The following is a 25,226-nucleotide window of genomic DNA, read 5'->3' as shown; positions in this document are numbered from 1 at the left end:
ATTCAACTTTGACCTTAAATAATTACTTTTTGTTATATAATTTTTTATGCAAGATATATGAATAGATTGGTTTTTAAATGTATTTTCATTATTATAAGTTTCATAAAAAAATATATATAACACAAATAAAGTTATTTATGGTCAAAGTTGACATAGAAAGACTTAAAAAGTCAAACATGGACAATAATTTTGGGACGGATAGAATATAACATATTATATTTAATTATCTCAATGTTTTAAGACTGCAATTATTAAATTTTCTGTGTTTAAAAATAATTTTCAGTTTATTAAATTAGTTTATTTTAATTTTTTAATGTCTGCAGCAGTCTGCAGATGTTAACAAAAACAAACACGCTTCTTATTACAGTCTGCAGCCGTTTGCTCCACCTCTTCTGCTGCAAAGGTTTGAAAAGGTGGTCCGCAGACTTTTTAAATTTTTGCTTCGAAAAAACAAACAACACCATTATACCTGTATTTAATAATCAAGAGATATTTTTGTATTCGGAATTAAGTTGACGCGAGGGTAAAATAGGTATTTGACAAGCTGCAGGTTACTGAATTTGGCGGTCTGACGGCGGCTCCTATAATGGTTTATCCGTTAACTTCGCCATTGAAGACCTCAATTGATTCTCTCAACAAATCTTCTTTCTTTTTTCACTAGTAAAATCGTCTTTCCTCCCTTCACTGATTCTGCTCAAAGATTTCTTTTTTGTTACTTTGCTTATCGCTTGTAATCTCCCCAGGTTAGATTACCTCGTCTTTGTAAGTTTCTTTGATTGAATTCATGAGCAATAGATGAGCATACACTTCTCAAAAGCGTGCTACGGGGTAGCATAAGTTAATTGTTTGTTGGATTTCCTTAAAGGGTTTTCATTTTTTTTGCTAAATAGTGAGAATTTTAGCTGCCCACCAGGTGTTTGTTGAATTGCCTGAATGAGTTTTCTTTTCTCTGCCTGAAGTGGTACACAGTCATAGTATAAGTTAAGGTGTCTCTATTGATTTGAATAGCTTGAATGGCATTTTCATCTTGTCTAAGTTGCGACCCATGGACTCTTCCTCAAAATCTAAACTACCCATCTCTACTTTTCACTCCTACAAAGCTCGCAAACTTCGTTACATTTGCATCCACTAAACACTATGAGCAACTCACCACTTTACCTTCAGAAAAAGAACTTATTGACATCCTGCGTCGTGAAAAAGATGAACATTCTGTGGTTAACGCCTTCAAATGGGCTTTAAAGCAACCAAGTTTCACACCCTCTTTGTCTATCTACGAGGAAATGCTTAAAAAGCTTGGCCAAGTAGGTTCAATCGATTCAATCAGGGGAGTATTGGATGACATGAAGAAATCCTCATGTAAGGTAGCTGAAGATACTTTCTTTATACTAATCGAAAGCTTTGCCAAGTTTAATTTATACGATGAAGCCATTTGTGTGTTGTTCATAATGGAAGAAGAGTTCGGAGTGAAACCAGGTACACACACTTTCAATTTCTTGTTAAACGTTCTTGTGGATGGAAACAAATTGAAGCTAGTGGAAGATGTTCACTCACTAATGTCAAGTAAAAGAGTCAAAAAAGATGTTTCAACTTTCAATATCTTGATAAAAGCTCTCTGTAAAGCCCATCAAATGAGACCCGCAATTCTCATGATGGAAGACATGCCTACCCATGGATTGACACCCGATGAAAAGACATACACCACACTAATGCATGGTTTCATTGAAGAAGGAAACTTAGATGGAGCATTAAGAATCAAAGAACAAATGGGATTAGCACAATGTGAATTCACTAATATATCAGTTAACACATTAATCCATGGATTTTGCAAAATGGGACGAATTTCAGAAGCTTTGAATTTCATCCAGGAAATGTCAAAGGAAGGATTTTATCCGGATCGATTTACATTCAACACTTTGGTCAACGGTCTATGTAAAGCAGGACATGTTGACCATGCGTTAGAGATTTTAGAAGTAATGCTTCTAGAAGGATCCGATCCTGATGTATACACATACAACACAGTGATTTCAGGATTGTGTAAGATTGGTAAAGTTGAAAAAGCAAATGAGATTTTGAGCCAAATGGTTGAAAGAGACTGTGCTCCCAATACAATCACATACAACACTATAATCAGTGGTTTATGTAAAGAAAACCAAATCGAAGCAGCTTCCAAACTTGCCCTTGGTTTGACTAGTCAAGGAATCTCACCCGATGTATGCACTTTCAATGCTTTAATCCAAGGTCTATGTTTATCAAGCAAATTCGAAACCGCACTCCAAGTGTTCGATGAAATGAAAACAAAAGGGTGTCAACCAGATGAGTTCACTTACAATATGTTAATCAATTGGTATTGTAACAAAGGTAAACTAGACTCAGCTTTGAAGCTACTAAAAGAAATGGAAGCAACTGGAATCCCTCGAAATGTAATTACCTATAATACCCTCATCGACGGGTTTTGTAAAAACAAAAAGTTTGAAGAAGCCGGGGAGATTTTCGACCAAATGGAGCTTCAAGGGATTTCAAGAAACGTTGTGACATACAACACGCTTATCGATGGGCTTTGTAAAAACAGAAAAGCAGAAGAAGCAGCCATGCTTATGGATCAAATGATAATCGAAGGTCTAAAACCCGATAAATTCACTTACAATTCAATTCTTTCTCATTTTTGTAAAATGGGAGACATAAAACGTGCTACAGACACTGTTCAAGTTATGATCACAAACGGATGTGAACCCGATATTGTAACCTATGGGACTTTGATTCAAGGGTTATGTAAAGCAGGAAGGATTGATGTTGCTTGTAGGTTGTTAAGAAGCATTCAGTTGAAAAACATGGTGGTGACACCTCACGCGTATAATCCCGTGATTCAAACGTTGTTTAAGAAACGGGGTGCTGAGTCAGCGATGGAGTTTTTTAGGGAAATGGAGGGAAAGGGTTGTGTGCCTGATGAGGTGTCGTATCGGATTGTGGCGAAAGGGCTTTGTTCGGGTGGTGGGCCCATTGGTCAAGCGGTTGATTTTGTATTTGAGATGACTGAAAAAGGATATGTACCCGAGTTTTCTTCGGTTTATATGTTGGCTGAAGGGCTTTGTGCTTTGCAAATGGAGGAGACTTTGGTTAAGTTGGTGGATCGGATTATGAATACTGCTATGTTTAATGATAGTGAAGTGAAGATGATTATGGGGTACCTTAAAATTCGCAAATTTGAGGATGCATTGGCGGCTTTGGATCGGTTTCTTGCTCTTCGGAAACCTAAGAGAGGTTACTGGTGAGGAGGTCTTGTTGTATGTTCTAGTTTTTGATTGGTAGGGTTGTCTATGTTTCTACGATTATATTATGTGTTGTAACTTTTTTTTACCCTAGTGTTGTGTTGTTTTGTGGTTTGGAGTATGATGTTTCAAAGTAATATACTTCTTGAAATGCTAACAATTATGGTGTTGTTTGTTTAACTTAATGGACTTAATGGAACGTCACTTTCAGCCAGCTATATATATATCCGTGTTAGACCATCTGCATCGTCTCTTGCAGATGTATTTGCTATGCCGAATCACTCTAAAAATATGCCACATCATATTTCATCTTTCAATATGTGAAATTACAATGCCAAATCACTCTAAAAATATGTCATATCGTATTTCATCTTTCAATATTGTAAGACTTACATTGTGGATCCCACTATAAGATATCATTATTTTTCATTTAAATAATTTATTCTTTTACATTTTTTTTTTCAAAATTTTCACACCACCACACTAACATAATAATTAAAATATAAATTCTCTCTCTTTTAAAGAAAAAGAATTGACAATCTTTTTATTTATTTATTTATTTATGTACAACACTTATATATATCGACTATTGAGGTGTCACTCGGAACCACTTTTGAAAGAGTGTTGTTAATTATTGATGTGAGAGATAATTGCAAAGCTAATGTGGCATAATTGAAAGATGAGTTGGTATTACACTGATATGGATGAACTTAATAATAACTAAGTCATTGACATCACTTATGAAATAATAATTTTATAACAAATCAAAAAGTTGATATAAACCATTGTTAATGTCTTCATAAAATAAAATTTAAACAATATGTTCAAGGTATATATATATATATATATATATATATATATATATATATATATATATATATATATATATATATATATATATATATTTCGAACCATATAAGATCAACCGCGACGGAATCCACATCTTAGTAGAATTGTATATATTTTTTTAATTTAATGTCATTTTCAATTAGTCTTACACTAATTTAATTCAAAAATGATTTTGATTGCTTTTTGGAAACAAACTATTTCAAATACCTTTAAGTTGTCAACCAATTAAAAAAAAATTATGAACTTTTGTTTTTCTACCTTAGGGCGCAAGTTCATCATGTCATTTTAATTTCACATCAAATATAGTTGAATTTTATTCAGTAAAATGTCATATCTAGGATTTAATTTTGTGACGTCTGTATTTGGTTGTTGTCTCCCCTTCTTTGATTTGAATTTGATGAAGTGAAAACCTTTATCTTGAGCCTCCATTTATAGAGTGGTAAAATCGTGTCATGCATTATGAATGGCATGGCTGACAACTACTATAACCAGTTGTTTGTATGAACAAACAAACTTTGCATAACCGTTTCACCTAATTTTGACCGGTTGTCCGCACTATTTTTCTACAATTAAAATAATTTTATGACTATTTAGTGAAAAGTCGATTGGCTCTTGCTACCTTACGGAGCAAATAAAAGATCTGCAAATCACACTACTTATATAAACAAACAAGCGTTATACAACCAACTTATATGGAAAAGATGACATTCTATGCCATTAAACTCGTAACATCCTTGTATTGAATCATCAAATGAGCCACATTAATAAAGCCTAAACTTATACACATTGACCCACTCAGTCCTTGTAACCATGGAGGTTCGCCTGCAGTCACTCCAGGGCATGAGACAAAGCTTCATGTTTGCAGCGGACAATTAATCGGTACGCGAAAGCTGACCCGGAAACCCTCGTTAGAGAAGTTTCCTTTCCAAAAAAAAAAAAAAAAGTGCCCCAATATTCTCCAGAAGAAAGTCTCAGCCTACATATATATGGTAATGAAGGCTTAGGCTTGCTTTGATGAGGGGTTTAAGTTTTGGCCCTGTACATATGTATGGTAATGAAGGCTTAGGCTTGCTTTGACGAGGGGTTTAACTTTCGGCCCTTTTGAGGGCTTTCTTCAAGGAAAGCGGGCTTGATGACTCAAATCTTTATTCACCATTAGAATATTTCTTTATTTTTTAAATTATGTACCATACATAAGACTTTGAAACATTTTAATATTGTTAGCCATTTTTTATTGTATTTTTTAAATTATGTACTATACGTTGTAGTTACTTTTGAGAGCGAGTTTGCATCTATACCTACTGCCTAGCAACGACTCAAAATAAAAACATCTTTCCTTCTTAAAATATCAAATGCCTAGGATTCAATTTGTAATTCTTAAATGTATAATCTACTTAAGATTGGAGGTCCATGTCTAAAGCTTTTGAGGCCAAGCCCGCACTAAACACACAAGCCTTGCAAAAAACTTAAAACAAAACACAAGATTCAAAGAAACAGTAGCAAATGAAAGTGAACCCCATAACATAAAACAGAAGCACCAAAATTTCAAGATGTAACAACAGCAGCCTACATACACTCCATATCCTAACACTAATCAACATTAGAAAAAGGGGAAAAGTAAATGACAACATGCCCCTCCCTAATCATCATCACTCGGGAATCATTTGCTCAGTGTCTGCATCACCTTCTTGCTCAATAGTTGGCTTCGATGGCTGAGTAGATCCAGGAGCTTGCCTCTTTTTTATTCCACTTACAATATCATCAATTCTTAAAAGCATACAAGCAGCTTCAATGGCTGTCTTGAATGTCTGCGCCTTCACATTGTATGCATCCCAAATCTTCAAAGGGAGGGTAGAATTGTCAATTTACAATAAGCAGAAGAAGATTCAAATTCAAGAAAGAAAGATTGTAATTTGTACCTTAAGTTCTTTCATATCCGCAATTACACCCGTATTTCCATCAATTCCTGTCCATGCATTCTCGCCATTTGCATGCTGTAATATCAACAAAATAATGTTTATATTTAAATAAGGTGTACGTTACATTTTTGGTCCCTGAGTATAGCTGATTGTTGCAAATTTGGTCCCAAAAAGTTTTCTTTTGCAATTTTTGTCCTTATTTGCAGTTTTCTTAATGATATTGGTCTATGTTCCAACTTCCAAGTAATATGAGTGGATGCCTATACTTTTGCAACCAAATTTGCAAAAATCAGCCATACTAATGGACCTTGGTAAGTCAGTTTACTTGGAACATGGACCAAAAAGGTTACGAAAACCTTAAACAAGGACCAAAATTGCAAAAGTAAGCTGAAAACAGGGACTAAGAATGTCATTTTACTTGGAAGACCGATCAAAAACCTCAAATAAGGACTAAAATTGCAAAAATCAACTATACTTGGGGACTAGAATGTAAATGAGAAAATATTTCTTGCCTTTCCCTGAAGAGCAGTCATTGTTCTAATGACATTGACACCACAATTTTGTGCCAAGGTTCGGGGTATAGCCTCAAATGCCACAGCTGCAGCTTCATAAGGCCACTGTTTTTAACCAAAAAAAAGAAATCCACATAAATAAAATTGATTACTTTGTTTTAAGTAAAATCTTTAATTTCCAAACAATAAATTTATAAAATTCCAAATTTTATAATTTAAAAGAAGACATTTTACCTTTTCGATGCCTTCTATTGATGAGCTATTTTGCTTCAATGTAGCAGAAACAGTTAATTCAGTGGCACCACCACCAGGGACAAGTTTTGGATGTTTTAAAATGTTCCTAGCCACTGACATTGCATCCTGTTTTTCATTCCATTCAATCATATACCAAATTAATTTTTGAAAAAAAAAATCAAATACCAACCTGTAAATTTCGCTCCACTTCATTTAAAAGATCCTTGCTAGCGCCTCTGAGAAGAACAGTACACGCTTTCGGATCTTGACAATCAACAATATAAGCAAAAAACTCATCACCAATCTTTTTCACTTCAAAAAGTCCAGCTCCAGTTCCCACATCAGATTCTTGAAGCTCATCTGGCCTATTTACAATAACAGCCCCACATGCCTTTGCAATCCTGTTATTATCAGTTTTCCTTAATCTCCTAATTGCACTGACTCCTGCTTTGCTTAGATAATGACACGCTAAATCACTAAGTCCTTTTTCTGTGATTACCAAATCGGGTTTAAATTTGAGTATCTGAGCGCATAAATTCATGATATATTCCTCTTCCATTTTTAACAAAACTGCCCAGTCTTCTTCTCGGACTAACTCTGCGTTTGTTTGATTCTCTCCTTTTTTGTACTCGAGAGGGCAATCGAGTAAAATGACACGTGGGTTTATGATTTTTCTTTTCATTTTTCCAGGGACGACAACGTCTTTGTTGAACATAACACCTTTTAGGACTTTGGAATCTTCTAATTGCCCTCCAGGGATTTTTTCTACTTTGATGTATTTTTTTATGTCTACTTCTCTTACTCCCTGGCCTAGGTCAACACCAACTGTTGTTGTTGCATCAAGTGCTAGATCCTAAAAGATATTTATAAAAAGGGATAATTAAAAAAAAAAGAAACTGAACAAAATATGTGGTGCCATTTAACAAATTGGACATTTTTTACACTTGAAAACAAAATAACCAACTATTTTGAAATGGGTCAACTCCAAAATTACTTTTTACTGGCAAAATGCTGCAAATAAATTGAAAACTTTCTTTTTCCAAACATACAAACAGTTTCTCAATATAATCGTGATATATGATTTTTTTTTTTAAGGTTTTTGGTGGTGGATACCAGTGATAAAGCAATTTCACAATTTGCACGTCACCCAATCCAAGAAAAAATAGGAGCCTTTTCAATACAAAATATATTAAAAAAAAAGATCTTTATATAGTTCCGGAAAATGTGGATTAGTTTAATTAAAAACATGGGGGGAGGAAGAAAAATAATACTTACTGCAATTAGATCCCCAAATTGACTTGTGAATTTTGTGCCAATGCAACTCTTTACTAAACCCAACATCATTGAACCTGGTGATGGAAGTACATGCTTAAACAAAATCTTGAAAATGGTAAAATCTTGAAAGAAGCATGGTTAATTGGTCTTTTTGTTTAGTTAATTGATGATATAAGGTTTTGGTGAGAGTTAAAATTGAAAAGTAGTGATGGGGCTTACGGTTATTCACATCAATAGACATGGAGATTTTGTCCAACACAGCAAGGGCATCTTCAAGGGCCTTGTTGTAAGCTGAAAAAGGTATAGTTTTTATATGATTAATACTAGAGACTTTTTGCATAAAGTGAAGAAAAGATATCAACATTATCCAAATAGTACCTCGGCAAATTACTGTAGAATGATACTTCTTCTCAATGAAATTTTCCGCAACATGAAGCATCTCACCAGCTAAAATTCAAAGAAAGAAATGTATATTAAATAAAAAAAAATACATAATAAAAAGAACAAACATTCATATGATATAAAATTTTGAAAGAGGTGTACCAAGAACAATAACTGATGTAGTTCCATCACCAACTTCTTCATCTTGTGTGCGGCTTAGTTCAATCATGGACTAAACATGTAAAAGAAAATTCTTAAATGAGTTATATTTGTCTAAACATGTAAAAATCAAAAGAATTTATGTGGAAAGGACATTAAAATGTCGACAAGATCTACCTAAAGTTGAAACTAAATGAAAATAGCACAAGCAGAAGAAAGAAGAAAGAGTGGAAACAAGTTGAAGATTCGATCATGAATTTTTATTAAAATAAAAAAATTATCGAATCATAAATACCTTTGCAGCTGGGTGAGCAATATCCAACTCACGCAAAATAGCATTTCCATCATTAGTGACCACGATTCCTGCCATCATACAAAAACCAATAAATTAAAAATATTAAGTTATCAAATATTAGTCCCATCAAGAAGCATTTTTAAGCACCTCCTGTAGCATCAAGAAGCATTTTTAACATGGACCTAGGGCCCAAGGTAGTGCGAATAATATCAGCAACAGCCTGCAATCCGGAAGTAAAGTGGTCAAATATTAGTCCCATCTTTTTTGCAATTAGGGTGCTGCAACTGTCAATTTTTTTATGATGTAGCTTCCATGACATTATAATTATTAGAATTAAAGAGGCTTTAAAGATAATGTGTTGATCACAAATCAAGTTCTGTTTACCTTTGAAGCTTGGATATTTGCATGATGGACCTTAGTTCCAGATTCACGAGTGAGCGAGTCATCTGTACAATGGTAGTCACATCAGCAATTCAAATAGTACACAAATCAGCATTTCCAAGTTTTATGCATTAACTGAGGTTAGTTTGAACTTTGTCACATGTAAAAAGATTTTGAATATATCGACTTTCACTGGCTCTTTAATACTAATAGATCCAGATTAATGTACACCGGATACCAAATGATATGAACATTTTCATGATTCGTATCCAATATTCTCAAAGTCAAAATGATTTCAATAGTTCTTGTTTAACATTCTAAAAATCTCAGACCTCACACTAAATTTGAATACAATTACTATGTTACGGCACAATACCACATAAAAGGAACTCTATCCTGAGAACAGAGGACGTACATAACCGATCTCCATCTCCCAAAGATAATAATGAGACATAGAGCTAAAATGAGAATCGATCCCAATGACATAATATAGAATCATTGGGGTCTTTATTTGCCATTTCCCGCTCTTTTACAGTGAAAAGTTGGTCCGGAAACCTTCTACCATCCGTTCTTCCACGGTCATCACCGGAGTTTTGGTTTTACAGTTTTACACAGAGGAACATAAACCGCCACTAACAATGGCGTTATCAGCTAACAAATTATAAGATCACAACATAAGATCATCGATATGTGTGTGGAGCGTGCTATAGAGGAAGGAGATATACTTACTGAGAACAAGAACAGGCGCTTGCATAGCTTCAGATGCGAGTGTAGAATGGAATGTGCGAAGTATTCACTAGGGTTTCTCTTAGCCTTCTTGGGAAACAGGTGTGGTGTCTCACACTCACTCTCTCTCTCTCTCTCTCTGAACTCTCAAGAACACACAATAACAAAAACAAACATTCTGTCGCAGCGCTTGATTTTGCGTAATACTTGGGATTTCTACGATTTGAAAATGGGCCGTTGGCCCATAAGTTTTGTAAGTATTTTCTTTAGTATGTTTTGCTTTTTGGGATAATGACATGAAAGATAAACATTTTGTATATATTTAGTTTTTGATTTTTTTTTTTTCATATTTTACCATTGGATTTGTTGTTGTGTGTGAATTAAGTCATTATTACCGGTTGATGTCATATTTGCTAACATGGCTGCTTATGTGGACACTCATTAAAAGAAAACACTCCTACATGGATCATCTCTGAGTTTCGTTGATTATAATACAATGTCTAGCCCTAACTTCAATAAAAAAAACATTCGAACCCATACCCAAAATCGAATAAGAAGATGTTGACTCTCAGTTCATCTGGTTCCATCGCAAACAAAGAAATAGGAGCTTTGTGATTGTCGACTCCCAGTTCGAATATGCACATCCAATGCTAAAGACAACCCTAACAAAAAGTTCAAAGTTTGCCCCAATTCTCTGGTATGTCGATCTTGATTTCCCTCTGTACTTTTGATTTTTCTTCTAATAAATAAAGATTTTAAGCTTTTTACCATCTTTATATTTGATTTCGAAGAAACTAGGTAATAAGTGTGAGTATTAGGAATGGATTGATTAACATGTGATTGGGAATCCGGATTTAGAACAAGAACTTGAAGCAATTAAAGAGGATGTTGCATGTTTGAAGAAAGAAGTTCAAGAGCTTAATAATAAAGCACATAGTTATAGGGTTGAAATTAGTTGTAATATTATCTGAAAACAGTTGAATAGAGTTTTGTATGATGTATTGAATTGTGGTAGTTTGAATGTAGGTATTGAATGGTTTATATTGAATGTATTAAATGGATATTGCATATTGAATGAAGTGTTACATGGCACACGTTTTATTGTAATTTACATTGAATTTGGCTGCAATTTCAACAGCCAAAAGACAAGGACAATGATAATTGAATTTGTCTGTAATTTCAATAGCCAAAAGACAAAGGACATTGATAGAAACAAATAGGGAATATGATTCCCAGTAGACAATTGACATTTGATTCCCATTATAATCTTCTTAATAAACTAATGCATTAATACCAATAAAGATTGAAAAAGACAAAACACAATCCGATTCCATTACTTAAAGGCCATAAAAAGTCGTTAGGTTACAAGCAAGGGTAGTATTGTCAAATTAACAAAAGAAAGTCACCATACATAGTGTACTATTACATACTTCCAAAGCAAAAGAAAACAAGTAACCCTAATCAGTCTAAAGCAACTGGGTTGTCCTCAGTCACTCCTTTGCTATCCTTTCGAAAAATCTGCTTCCTTATTTGTATCTTGCTTATTCTCTCTGAAGGCTTCCTTTTTCTAACACCAAGGCTCTTAGGCACTCTAACACCAAGATTCACAGACACTTGGTTAACAGGTACTGGATTCATAGGATCTTGGTTGATAGGTACTTCATTCACAGGATCTTCATTCACATGCTTTTGATTCACACAGACATTCTCTTGAATGACAGGCTCTTGATTCACAGGGACATGCTCTTAGGTCAAAGGACAAAATGTGGACAAGTGTGGACAAAAAAAAAGTCAGGGACTAAATGTGTATAAAACCAATAATATTTTACCCTTTTAAGTCATTATCCCTTTGCTTTGTTATATAAAAAATTACAAAATAATAATAAAAATAAAAGTATTTTATCATTTCATTCGTAAACACTCAATTGAAAGCAAAGTGTATTTTTATCATTTCATAAACACTCAACAAGATCTGTTAATAAAATTAGTCATAAGGATTATTAGTGTGCTAAATTTTGTCAAGGCTTAACTGAGTTAGACTGTTGAGCTCGGCATACCGAACTAAGTCACTCAACACCAAGCTCATGTCGAGTCTAATCCCCATAGTCTTAGATTGCACGTAATTTGTATGGGGGCACACTTATCAAGTAGGATACGTCGGGCGTAGAATGATATAAATAGGGACGAGCATCTGGCTCGGTGGAACTCGACCTGACCGAAAAAGAAAACCTCAATCGAAACTGGGGTAATCAGTTTAGTTCTCGATTCTTCAGTTCTCGGTTAGGTTCAGGTCGGGTCGGGTATCAAACACATACTTAAAGAGCATACATATTTGTAGGACCGAATCGAAACCAGAACCGACAGAACCAAAACTACACTATCTAGTCCAATTCTTAGTTCTTTATATCTCATTAAATCGATTCCTTGTTTTCCAGTTTTCGATTCGGTTTTAGATTGAGGATCATCCTTAGATATAAAATGATGGCCTAATAATATATACAAATTTTGAAGGAAATTGACAGTTATTTTCAGCTATCTACGTTAATGACATTATTAAATGTAGTACATAACAATATTTTTTATATACATAACAATTTATGCTTTAAAATATTGTATTGTATAACTTTATAAAGTATAAATTGTTATATATAAAAAAAGTATTATATTATATAATTTTATAAAACATAAATTAATGTGTACATAAAATCTTTTTCTATACATAAATTTTTTTATAAAGCATAAATTGTTTTTTTCTATAAGAGTAAATTACACGAATGGTCCCTATGGTTTGAGGTAATTTGCGCGCTTCGTCCCTAACTTATTTTTTTAACTCGGAAAGTCCCTACTGTTTGTTTTTGTTGCACGCTTGGTCCCTACTGTTTGTTTTTGTTACGCGCTTGGTCCTTACTGTTTGTTTTTGTTATGCGATTGGTCCCTCTCTTACCTAAAAAGAATATTATTTAAATAGGAAAAAATTATGGGATAAGTAACGTACGGTGAGGGGGGTTGGGGTTGGGGTGTGTTTATTTAAAAATTTTAAAAAATCAAGTGCAAAATAGTTTTTTTAGGTAAGAGAAGGACCAAGCGTGTAACAAAAACAAATAGTAGGGACCTTCCGAGTTAAAAAAATAAGTTAGGGACTAAACGCGCAAATTACCCTAAACCATAGGGACCATTCGTGTAATTTACTCTTTCTATAAAGCATACCTTGTATAGCCTGTTATTGTGAATTAAGGTCAACGTTGACCCATCATCAACCAATAACGTCTCACTCTCTAGACCAGGTTTATCGCACTAGCTAAAAGCTCCTTCACTCTTGCAAGTTTCTCTCGTTACCTAGCATTGTTCTTAAATTCCGATCATCGCTATCCGATCCTACAGTTGATGTAATCGGATCCCTAGATCAACATATATAGTTTTCATTTATTCTGTCGGATCCAATCGGTCGATCGAGTTTCTTCCGTTGGGATTTGGTGGTTGTTTTCTAGTAATTTAGGGTTTGAAGTGCATCGAACAATGGTGCCTTCACTCCAGTTCTCCACTCTCCCTTGCGTTACCTCTTTCTATGGTAGCAGTTCACGTTCTTATCATCTGAAACCCCGTCTTGAAAAAGGTGATCGTCGTGGTAATCTTAGTTAACACTCAGCCTATTATTCGTCCTTTTCCGTCTAATAAGCATCTGTAGCTTTTGCCCTGTGTAATCTTCTCAATCTATCTTCCCCTCTCGTTTTTCGATTTTATTACCATATTCTGCCTCTGATACGGCGAAATCGCTCTCCTCGCTCCGCCTCGAGGTATCCTGGACCGTTTGATTCAGGTGCGTGTTGAAGTTTGGATTAAACGCATCTTATTTAACGAAAAAGGTACATATCGTTACATATTTACATATTCCTCTTTCACTTTGACGCATTGGGCTGATCCCCGTGTAGATGTTGCATTTCTGATAGATTTACATCACATGTGTATATACAGTGGATTCACATTCTCTGTGTCAGAAACAATTCCTATAATGTTTCATTTTGCGTGCATGTTTTCTTAGTTCTTGTCCCATTCACTCATTTGCTTGCAAACTTCAGTTTAATGTTAGATTCAGTAATTAAGTATTTTTTTAATTGTTGTGATTCCAACTGCTGATCTGCATGTTTAACGATATTTAAGATGAAAGTCAAAACAAATTATACTGTAACATGCTGTTAGTATTCTGGGCAATGAATTGAATTGTGTATGTCTGCATTAACAAGCTAAAGGCAATGAACAATGAGCCCTAAAACAGAATTGGTTGTTCTTCCGAATCAACATGGAGGTACTTTAATGTGCAGGCAGGGTACTAATCTATTACATACTTAGAAATTTGAGTTTACTAGAGTCACAATTCATTACATTTCACTTGCAGCTGCAAACCAGTGCCAATGGACATTGATGTATCAACCTCTGTTGATGTAAACAACTGCCATGGATTGTATATATACACACCTGAATCCACTCAAAATCTTTCTGTGGATAAACTCGGGAACAATGTCACTCAGTTTCTGAATATCCAAGATGACAAAGATGGGGTTCCAGGCTGTAAACCACCACACGGTAAATATGAGAAGTATTTCAGCAATCCAACAACATTTATTTGTTCAATCGAATCCACTCTCTCTCCAGGAGCATCTGTAGAAGCCATAACTGTCAATGAGCCTACACCTTGTGACAACCTTAAATCTGTTCATCCAACTTGCTCACATCCTCCATCTTTGCCTGTACGTATTGCCTTTATTTCAATATATTATCCCTGTTAGCATAAACATAAATCAACCCATTGATGATTGATTCTTTGAAGTGAAATTACTGTAAGTAGGATGCTATATTATATAATAAACAAATATACGGCATAAGGTTGTTATGTCTTGCATTTAACCCTAATTATAAAGCCAATTAGCCTATTATATCGAGCCTTCACGATCCAAACATATAAATCCACTTTGTTTTCTATTACAATTTTCAATATTTGCCAATTGATTCTTTGAAGAAGTGAAATTACCATTTTGCCCCTTGACAATTTGTCTTCCCTACAGACTGCCTGGAAGCCTGTGTCAGCCATGAAAGGTAGCAGAGAGAAACGAGGAGTGACCCCACCTCAAAAACTGACAGTTAAGTGGGCCCCAGACGTCTATGATCCAGTCCCCACCTCAGTTTCCCACACGGTAACAAACAGAAACAACAGGCCTCAAAGACAAACCAAGAAAAACACAGAATCCAAACAGAAGAATGGAAACAAGTCATCACGTGGAAGTGGAAGTAAATACAAAGACAAAAAACAAGGCCGGAAGCGTGGTGGTGATTCTTCCACTACTGGTTTCAAGCCGCCTGAGCAGGAGGAGGAGGTGATGGGTGATGGTGATTATGGCCTGCCGCCACCAGCCACCATGGAGTTTCATGTCGGAAATCCAGATCAATTCTGTGGGACCAGCTTTCTGAATAGGTATGACACAAACCAGGTACGCTATCCTTCTTTAAGATTGTAAATAAAAAATGATTGAAGTTCTGTTAATTTTGTGTGAATTTTTCACAGATTTGCGTGTATTTCTGGTAGTACAAGTATTAAAAAATTATGGATGGGTTTGTACTAAATGCTTTATACCTGATGCAAATTACTCGTAGGTATGTGTGGGTGGACTTGTATAATTCTATATTAGTGAAAAATAAAGGTAAAAGTTTGGCTAAATGATAGTGCAATTAGGTTGGAGGGTGTGGTGCCACAAGAACTACACTCCCTCCTCTGCCACATAGGTGTCCTGTGTTAATTTTACCACACAAAGTGTTGTTCTTTGCCACACACTAGGTGTGATATGAGAGAGAAGGAGGGAGGGAGCCAAGACTCAAAAGGACCAAGAGGACGAAGACTCAGTTATACGTGGGTGATGAGGTTTGGCAGTGAAATAATAGCTGCTTGCACAAGTTTAATCAATGTTTTAAAATCCGGGTCAGGTTGATTATGAGCAGGTTTTTGGTTTAACCATTGACAAGAAAGTTATGCTTTTCAATGTTTGAATTTTTTGGACATTAATTTTTAGACTAAAATTTTTCACTCGAAACATCACCACACAAATACGTAGACATCCCGTCTTGGTCAATTGCATCTTGAAAAGTTGACAAGTACTCTAAAAATACATTTGAAAAACATGTGTGTGTGTGTATATACATAGTTTTAAATGTATGCATGTATGTACGTATAATATGAAAGAAAATTTTGAAAATCTTATTGATTTGACTACAGTTGAACTCGTTGACCAATGTTTGAAAGCATTAAGGGAGCATTTCTTCATTGGCTCTCTTTTCCACCGAGCCCTTTTTTTTTTTTATTGCTTCTCATCTATAAGACCATGCAATATGGATATTTTAACGTTGTGGAGGAGCCTATGTGTTACCTCCACAACGTCGTGGTAACGCCAACCTTTGCTTCTCGTTGCCAGCGTAATGCCCCTCAATGCCATTTTCTTTCTTTCCTATGCTTTTCTTCTCTAAACGTCGTTCCCATCTTGAATACCATCTCCAAATCTTGTGGTGAAGAGAAATGGTGATGTGTCAGCGTTATGCTCATATCCACTACTCTAAAAAAACAAGTCTACCCATATTGAATCAACTTTATAATATAATTAACTGTAGTGATATTAATAAAAATAACCAGAACTAACGCTTTAATAAAATAATAAAAAAAATGTGTTTTCGCAAAATAACCAATTTAGTTATATTTCATATTGGAATGGGTCATTCTAGACTAATAAACAATATTCTATAACGTGTGCTTTTTTTTTTTTTCTTATTTACATAAAAAAAAAAGTAGTTTTCAAAAGACTATTGATGTTCGAAACGTCTAATATCCATCAACCCATTCTTTCAATATAATCATTAACATGAGATAATTCATCAATGGTAGATAATTGAAAAAAATGCAAAATTGGTCCCTATAGTTTTTCAAAAATTATAGATAGGGTCAAAAAATTGTCGACTTGCATGGAAGGTTCAAAATCAAGAAGTTTAAGTGGTTTTGGTCCTGAAAAGGTTGAAAAAAAATATTATTTTGTCATTATTATTTCTTTTTATATTTTTTATTTGTTTTAGCATTTAAATAATTATAAAAAATAGAAAATGAAATAAACCCCACCACCCTCTCTCTCTCTCTCTCTCTCTTTCTCTCTCCCTCTCTCTCTCCACATGCAAATAAGATGAAAAAAAAAAACTCAGATTGCACTTAAATAATAGTTTGACAAAATAGACTCTTCATCATCTTTAGAGTATTATTCCAATAATGCAGTGGGATTGGAATTCTATTGTTGGACGTTTTGTTCAAGAATGGAGTTTGTGTCTGTTTATGGATACCTTTAAATTGCTATCTACAAACCTTAGTAAAGAGAGATGTGACAGCTAGTGTAGAAAGGAGTAGGCTCGAACGAATCCTTGAGGGGTTCGCAAGGTGTTTAAGGAGTGATGGGTAAGAACAAATTTCGATGATGAAATCTAATTTAATTGGGGGAGAGTTATGACACATGTTTTCCTAATTTGATCAACTGAAGACTTAAGGACTTTAAAGATGAGAATTTTGGGAAAAACCTTTTGTCACAGCGTGGTAGGATGATGACCACAACGTGGCCATGACACATGAATGAAGAAACGTGTATGGCAAGTTTCCATGATAGGGCAAGAAGATGGCCATGATGTGGTGGATATTGCAGCCCAAGCCCAAGATTTTAGGGTTTCTTCCATATTTAAGGGTCTTAACTCTTAGATTAGGTCCTTTTCCTTCAGCCTCCATCTCCTTATTTTGAAACCCTAGCCTCACTTCCATGGTTATGAGCTTGGTGGTTTGATCTTGAGTTTGTCTTCTTAATTTTATGAAGCTTGAGGAAGAAGAAACTCAATCTTTGTGCAAGGAAGCAAAGAGTTAGCATAGATCCATCATCTTCTTCAGATTTTTGAGTCATATGAAGTATAAAGCTTGCATTTTGTTCTCCTTGATTCTATAGTTTGTTATGGCATTCTAATGGTTAATATACTTCTATACAGTAAGAAAAAGGTCCAAGTTTTGGTTATCTTAAGTCCAATCATAAAGACTTGGCCTTTGAAGGACTTAATGGAATTGTAGATCTTGCTTTTGGGTTGGGGTGATGTCCTAATGGATAAAGTTGGAAACTTTATCCATTAAGTCATTGAAAAGAACCAAGCCTAAAGTTATGGGCTTTGATCACATCTTAACTGAATTGTCCTAACTTGACCACGACATGGCTAAGAGCTCACCACGACGTAGGTAACCGTTGACTTTCGTTGACTGTTGACTTTTGACCAGTTTGACATTTGGTCAAACTTGAAGGATTTAGGTTGTTGATTGAGGATTAATCTTTATTTGGTGTTAGTCGGTTCGAAGGATCGATCAGTCCAAGGAGTGAGAGTGTTGTTATGCTTCTTTGGTTTTGCGACTCAGATGAGTTTTCCCACCATGTTACGTATGTCATTGTATATCTTTGCATGTTAGGATAGTAGTGTTGTTAGAGAACATGTATGCTAGTTGGCTAGGATAATTTCTTGTTATGTATGTGCAGTATAAGACACTTGGTGTCATGGTATGCTAGACTGGTAGGGTCCTGCCTGTTGATAGTATGATGTTGTTAGGTGGCATGTTTGGTTAGGGTAATGATAGTATTAATTGATCGTTAAGTAGATACCCTAGGGTTTATATGCAGTTTAAGTTAGATAAACTGGAAACTCTTGGTCTAGGCTTTCTTATTCGTTCCTTGTTTGGTTGTGGTTTTAGAGTGGGATCATCTGTTTGACTGTCTATTCGACTCCCGACTACATATGACTATGTATTCATGGGTTGTTGACAATATTGGCTAAGGGTGAACATGGTGCAGTTTGGTGTGGTTTTTGGCCAAAACTAAACCGCAAATGTGGTTTTTAAAATTACATAAACCGAACCATGCAGTTTTATACGATGCAGTTTTTTCGGTTTTTCTATAAGGTGCGGTTTTTTCAGTTGTGGTTCAGTTTTAAACCACATAACTCGTTGCGATTTTTTTTCATAAACCTGTTGAGAAAAAAATAAATAAACTCATTTTAAAAAACTAATAATCCAATAAAAATCATAAATAAACTAGTCGAACTAGTTTTTTATATCATTTAGCCCATTAACAAGCCAATGGTAGAAAGTATAAGCTTAACTCCTCCTCTCCTTAGCACCTTTTTATAGCCAAATTTGTCTTTGCTTTTTTCCTTTGGCCATCGGTGGATCCCACCAACTTCTTTTTATTTTCAGATTCAGTATTTGAGAACAAAACTCTGCGTTTTTGAGACTATGTGGAAGATCCTTTTGGTATCCTTTAAGACCATTGAGGATGAACTTTAGTTATATGCTTTGGAATATGACCTCACATCAAATTTATTTGTAAACACTCTAACAAGTAGATATTTTTAACTTACTTTTTATTAGAATTGTGACCTTATACTTTTCTTTTATTATAGTTTAGAGTAAATTACACGAATGGTCCCTATGGTTTGGGGTAATTTGCGCGTTTGGTCCCTAACTTATTTTTTTAACTCGGAAGGTCCCTACGGATTGTTTTTATTACGTGTTTGGTCCCTATTGTTTATTTTTGTTACGCGCTTGGTCCCTGTCATACCTAAAAAGACTATTATTTAAATACGAAAAAATGATGGAGTAAGTAAGGTAAGGTGAGAAGGGTTAGATTAGGGGTGTGTTTATTTAAATAAATTAAAAAATAAAGGGAAAATTAGACTTTTTATGTAAGACAGGGACCAAACGCGTAACAAAAACAAACAGTAGGGACCTTCCGAGTTAAAAAAATAAGTTAGGGACCAAACGCGCAAATTACCCTAAACCATAGGAACCATTCGTGTAATTTATTCTATAGTTTAATATTTTAATATACTAGTTATAATACTCATGTATTACAAAGTTAATTTAAAAAAAAAATTAAATATAAATGTTAAAATATTTGTGAACTTTGAATTTATAAGAAAATAAGAAAAATATTGAATTATTATAATGGAAATGTTTTTTATCTTTTAAATTTAAATAAATAAAAGAAATTAATAAGCTTTAATTTTGATAATTTTGAAATTAAAAGTAAGTTTATTAATAAAATTGATATTTATTTATTACTATATTTATTGCAGTTATTACATTAAAATATTATGTAGAATTTAATAAAACAGAAAAACTCATAAAATGACATTTGAAAAAAAAATTAATTCAAAATAACTACAAAAATAATATTTGACAAATTTAATGATTGTGTGACAAGTGACAAAAAAAACTTTCATTTATTAAAAATAATTAATTAACTTAAAGGATCAAGCAAATCTATTTGACTGAGTAGAAAAATGTTAATTACTAATTCATTCTCTATAGTTTAATATTTTAATATATTATAGCAGAAAAATGTTAACTACTAAAGAAAATATTATACTTTTCTTCTGTTATAGTTTAATATTTTAATATATTAACTTAAATGACCAAAAAAATCTTTTTGACATAGTAGAAAAATGTTAACTACTAATTCATTTTCTTTTTGTTTATATCGGTGCTAAAAATAAATATTTTGATCATTATTAAATTAGTCTATGTATATATAACTATTATTATATATAAGATATAAATATATAATTATGTAATATATAATATAATTGTGTGGTGCAGTTCGATTTTTAAGTCGATGCATACATTAAAACCACACGCACCAACAACTTTCAATTTTTACAAAAGTATAAACCACACCATCGGTTTTTGTTTAGGTTTCGTTTTTTTTTGCTCACCCTAGTATTAGCATTGGCCCCATATGTGGTTCCAACGAGAGGTCGTTAACTGTAGGGCCTATGAGAGTCGATAGTAGTGACGGTTGAGAGCCGGTAGCAATAATGGCTGAAAGCCAGTGGCAGGGCGCCAGTAGACGTTATGTATGATTGTGTGTATGTTGTATGTATGTTGGTAGGTCGGCGCTAGAGCTGAGGATTTTGCTTGGATGCATTGTATATATGATGACATGTAGTATATTTGGGGACTCACTAAGCTTTATTCGTACAGTTGTGGATAAAATATTTTTACAGGTTGTTTTTGTGAAGGGCTCAGCAAGACTGTACACTTACATCGAAGATATTTGTTTCACTGTTTTGTAATTCAACTCTGGTAACATGATGGTTTCAAACTAATAAAAGTCACTTATTGATTTTAAGTTAAAGGTTTTAATTGGTTAATCTATTTTGAAATTAAAAACTCTCTTTGTAATTTTTGGGACGTCACATAATGACAGAGCCCTTTTGGGCTACACTTAAGGACTGATTAAGAAATTATTCACATGAGAGAATAATACGAATCTAGTTTGTTAATTAATTAAGTGCTCAATTGGTGGTTGATCAAGTGAGAGCTTTGAAGTGTCTATTTGTCCTTAGTACGACTTGTCTCTTTTTGATGGTTCATAGGGGAGACGCATAGGATTCTGGTGGTATCATTACTTGCACATGTTTGTGTTGTTTCTTATTTTGATTGCATTTAAATTCGAAATCGAAGCTTCTATTAAAGTTATAAAATGAGTTTAAAATTGAATATTTTCAAAAGTTAAAAATATGAACGAAATAAACAAAATCAGTTTTATAAAATCGTAAATCTCATATTACCCATGAAAAATGTACTTTCTTATAATTTGTTGATGTGTGATGGTGCCTGGAGCTAACACGTTGGCTAGATTATAGTCGAGGGGATCTAATATTCACGATTCTCAAGCATTACTTGAGTCAAAGTAATACATTTTGTTTCATCTAATGATTTCGGCGACAATCTTCCTCTCATTCTCACCGGGTGTAATAGTTAAAGATCCATTATTTAAGTAGATTACTTTGTATCTAATTAATATTGAAGTAGTTCTACCATTATAATAGTTCTAATCCACTTGGTTACATCTTGTATAATATACCATCCATTCTTTCATGAGAGATCGATAATAAAGTTGTTCTTATAATACTTTTAAAAATATTTAACGGTGATTCGTAAAAATGTGTTAGATGCTGTTTGTTTTTCTGAAGCCAAAATGTCTGCAATTTGTGGATCATATCTACAAGCCTCTGCAGCAGAAGAGATGGACCAAATGTCTGCAGTCTGCAATAAAAGTTTGTTTGTTTTTTAACATCTGCAAATACTGAAATAAACTGTTTTTTTCAAACTTAATTTCATGTCATAAACATTAAAAACACACACACACACATTTTCAACAAAAAAGATAAGTGCGGAGAAAAGAAAAAAGATAGGATACATTTTTTTACGGTTAAAATGAGGCGTGAATACCTTTAAAGACAGTGGTCCATGTTTGCGCCAGGAATACCTCGCACAGACGTTTTTTGATCTACGCACTTCTAAAAAACAAATATTTTGCGAGGACATATGTCTACACGGAACAGATAAAAGCTGTTGCCCAGAGCTAAAAAAAAAAACAAAAAGCCCCTTAGTAACTTAGCATATTGTATTTTTTACGTTTGCATTAATAAATTTACTATTTTATTAAAAGAACTAGGTTATAAACCCGACTATTTTATTAACCGAAAATTAAATAAGAAATCAAGATAAGGCAACAAATCAAACCGAAGTTCTTGTAACACGATTACAAATCAAATTGTCAATCCTTGTAACAAGATAACTAATCAAACCCACAATGAACGTTCGTATTTCCATTAGGTTTCCTTGTTTTGATCTCCATTCTTTCGTCACAGGTAATACTCCCTTGCTACCGTCTATATAAAGAGCATACAAGGGCTAGTTATACGTTCAAGATTTCATAAGAATGAATGCTCTAAGAAAACCAACCCACCAGATGATTATGATCACTAGCCATGGAGGAAAACCCTCCAAGAAACAACCAAAAACTGCTCGGAAGCCTGTATCAGCCATGAAAGGTAGCCGAGAGAAACGAGGAGTGACCCCACCTCAAAAGCTGACAGTGAAGTGGGCCCCAGACGTCTACGATCCAGTCCCCTCCTCAATCTCCCACACGGTAGCAAACAATCGGATCGGGAGGCTGCGAATTAAGAAGAACTCCAAATCTGAACGGATGATCGAAAACAAGCTGCCATCAGATGGAAACAAATACAAAGACAAGAAGCAAGGCCGTAAGTGTGGCGATAATTCTACCCTTCGTAATTAAGATTGTATATAAATAAAATGTCGATTTGTTGGCAATTTGGTTTTAAGTTTTGTGTAGCATGGTTATTCAAAGTTTATGGATAGTTTTGTGCTAAAGGCTTTACACCTTGTAGATATATGTGGTTGTAGGTACTCGTATAAATCAATATATTAGTGAAAATTAAAAAAGTGAAGGCTTGGATAAATGATATCACAATCGTGTGTGCCAGTTCTTAGTTTAGTTGCGGTAGATTTTGGGTTTAGAATATCAATCAATATACTTAGATAATGATCTTGTATAAGAAATATTTTCCAACATTTATGATTTCGACCTTTTGTATGTGGGGTATCATAAAATCCGATTTGGGCTAATCCAATAATAGATTGATTTGGAATACATGCATACTCAAAAATTTTAAACACAAAAATACCTTGCAATCAATGTGTATCCAGAGATGACAAGTTTGCATACAGAAGAAAACACATTTCATGATGTTCTAACTAATTTGCAATGTTCAAGTTTTCTGTATATACATAGAGTTTTAAGGGTTAAAAAATGATGTCCTCTTAATGGACACAAAGTTTGGGTCCATTGGCAGAAGAAAAAAAATTAAAGATGCCTCTTTGAACCCCAAGTCTTAGACTATAACTAAAAGATACTCACTCATTTCAAATGGAATTATAATCACACTAAAATACTAATGACGCTAAAATCACCAACAAATTGTTTTCTTTATAAGTTTTAGAAGTTTACCATCTAACATTTGTTTTAAGATGAGTATGGCTTTGTTGGATCCTTGTACATGTTTTATAAGTTTAATATCACTAGTTCAAAACTCAGGCAAAAAACCTGTCACTATAGATATTTTATGACGGAATTTTTTTCATTCAGTATGAAAGGAAATGTTGCATCATTAAAGGTAAGTTATGGTGACATTTAATCCTGCAGACTATAGCCCATAAAAACCGTTACTGTAGGTAAAAGTCGTCGTCATAGGGTACCAATTTTTGTAGTTCTTTCAATCATTTTTTGATAACTGTCACCATAAACTATTTTCCCTCACAAGTTGTTTTTATTTTCATTACTATTGTTGACTTTTAGTGACACGTAATATCTTAAAACTATAACATTCAAAATCCATGTATTCCCTTTTTACCCTTGAAGTATTTAGTTTATGGCATTTGAGGATCCTTCGTACGTTGGACATACATGTGTGTACTCTAAGCGTACACAAGTGAGTGCATCGGGTGGCTTAGGCTCGTACGCGGGGCGTACGAGGCCGGGGTCTAAAACCCTAATAATCGGACTTATACCCTATTTAAGTCATCTTATAACCTTTGGACCTCATTTCTATCAGCCTCCTTTGCCTCTCAACCTCCCTAGAAAACTCTAATAGCCTTTGGAAGTGAGTTTGAGCTTAAAGTGGTATAAAGAAGCCATTTTTGGTGCATTTGCAAGGTGAAGAGCTTGTAGTACAACCCTTGGACGTGGTGAAGCTTCAAAATCCAACGTTTCCTTCTTCTTAGGGAGTTTCTGGAGGTATAAAATCCACACCAACCAATTTTAGGCTATAGGGTGTCATATATATATATATATATATATATATATATATATATATAGCGTAGGAATCCAAGAGTCATGGGTAAACCCTAATCCATACAACTAATTTGCACAATTAGTCCCCATTAATTTAATTAGTTTCTTTTGATCACTAAATTAATTACAAGTTAATTTTTTATCAATACTAATTAAACCATATGATTTCCTATTAATATATTAGAACTTATAATATATTAATAAATCATAAATAACATCTTTTCAAAAGTCCATCCTATCAAATTGTCGTGGTGATATGCAACCCAAATGGGCCATGCTACTCTCGGGTCAAGTACATACCAATTATAGTTATGGGCTTAGACACCTAATCCAACAGTCTCCCACTTGGATAAGTCTAATAACTATTATTGCAAGTACGACTCCACAACGCGACTAGCAATCGTAGCTCTTAAAAGCCATTTTCGAAATCTGACCTAGTCAATGACGCGTCCATTAGATAAGGG

At 34.1% G+C, this 25,226-nt stretch overlaps 3 protein-coding genes across 17 annotated transcripts; 2 read left to right on the top strand and 1 right to left on the bottom strand.

Moving 5' to 3' along the window:
* The first annotated feature begins 556 nt into the window (after nt 1–556).
* On the top strand, nt 557–3,446 carry MEE40 (Pentatricopeptide repeat (PPR) superfamily protein). The gene has a single exon (XM_079028951.1). It carries the CDS (start codon nt 1,014–1,016, stop codon nt 3,267–3,269), a length of 2,256 nt encoding a protein of 751 aa, XP_078885077.1. The 5' UTR covers nt 557–1,013; the 3' UTR covers nt 3,270–3,446.
* A 2,173-nt stretch (nt 3,447–5,619) lies between these two features.
* Nucleotides 5,620–10,199, bottom strand: LOC145091179 (T-complex protein 1 subunit gamma-like). Its single transcript, XM_079028950.1, has 13 exons — nt 10,001–10,199; nt 9,275–9,336; nt 9,038–9,110; nt 8,891–8,958; nt 8,599–8,668; nt 8,434–8,502; nt 8,275–8,346; nt 8,056–8,129; nt 6,971–7,633; nt 6,781–6,906; nt 6,547–6,651; nt 6,035–6,109; nt 5,620–5,953 (listed from the first exon to the last, which is right to left on the bottom strand). Exons 1-13 carry the CDS (start codon nt 10,023–10,025, stop codon nt 5,765–5,767), a joined length of 1,671 nt encoding a protein of 556 aa, XP_078885076.1. The 5' UTR covers nt 10,026–10,199; the 3' UTR covers nt 5,620–5,764.
* Nucleotides 10,200–13,231: 3,032 nt separating this feature from the next.
* On the top strand, nt 13,232–22,901 carry LOC145091028 (uncharacterized). Of its 15 annotated transcripts, none has more exons than XM_079028938.1 (6): nt 13,232–14,316; nt 14,391–14,578; nt 14,648–14,742; nt 15,058–15,480; nt 22,055–22,159; nt 22,757–22,901. In XM_079028938.1, the coding sequence occupies exons 1-6, from the start codon at nt 14,255–14,257 to the stop codon at nt 22,823–22,825; spliced, it is 942 nt and encodes a 313-aa protein (XP_078885064.1). In that variant the 5' UTR covers nt 13,232–14,254; the 3' UTR covers nt 22,826–22,901. The 15 variants fall into 15 exon arrangements, 14 of the variants coding, with proteins under 14 accessions (XP_078885064.1, XP_078885063.1, XP_078885062.1 ...); XM_079028937.1 differs by having other exon boundaries at nt 13,232–13,814; nt 14,239–14,316; nt 14,391–14,742; nt 22,757–22,894; XM_079028936.1 differs by having other exon boundaries at nt 13,232–13,860; nt 14,239–14,316; nt 14,391–14,742; nt 22,757–22,894.
* The last annotated feature ends 2,325 nt before the right edge of the window (nt 22,902–25,226 follow it).

Source organism: Lactuca serriola, chromosome 1 (genome assembly GCF_051521515.1).
Source record: "Lactuca serriola cultivar US96UC23 chromosome 1, Lser_US96UC23_V15, whole genome shotgun sequence".
NCBI classification, from domain to species: Eukaryota; Viridiplantae; Streptophyta; class Magnoliopsida; order Asterales; family Asteraceae; genus Lactuca; species Lactuca serriola.
This window is presented reverse-complemented; position numbering and strand designations above follow the sequence as displayed.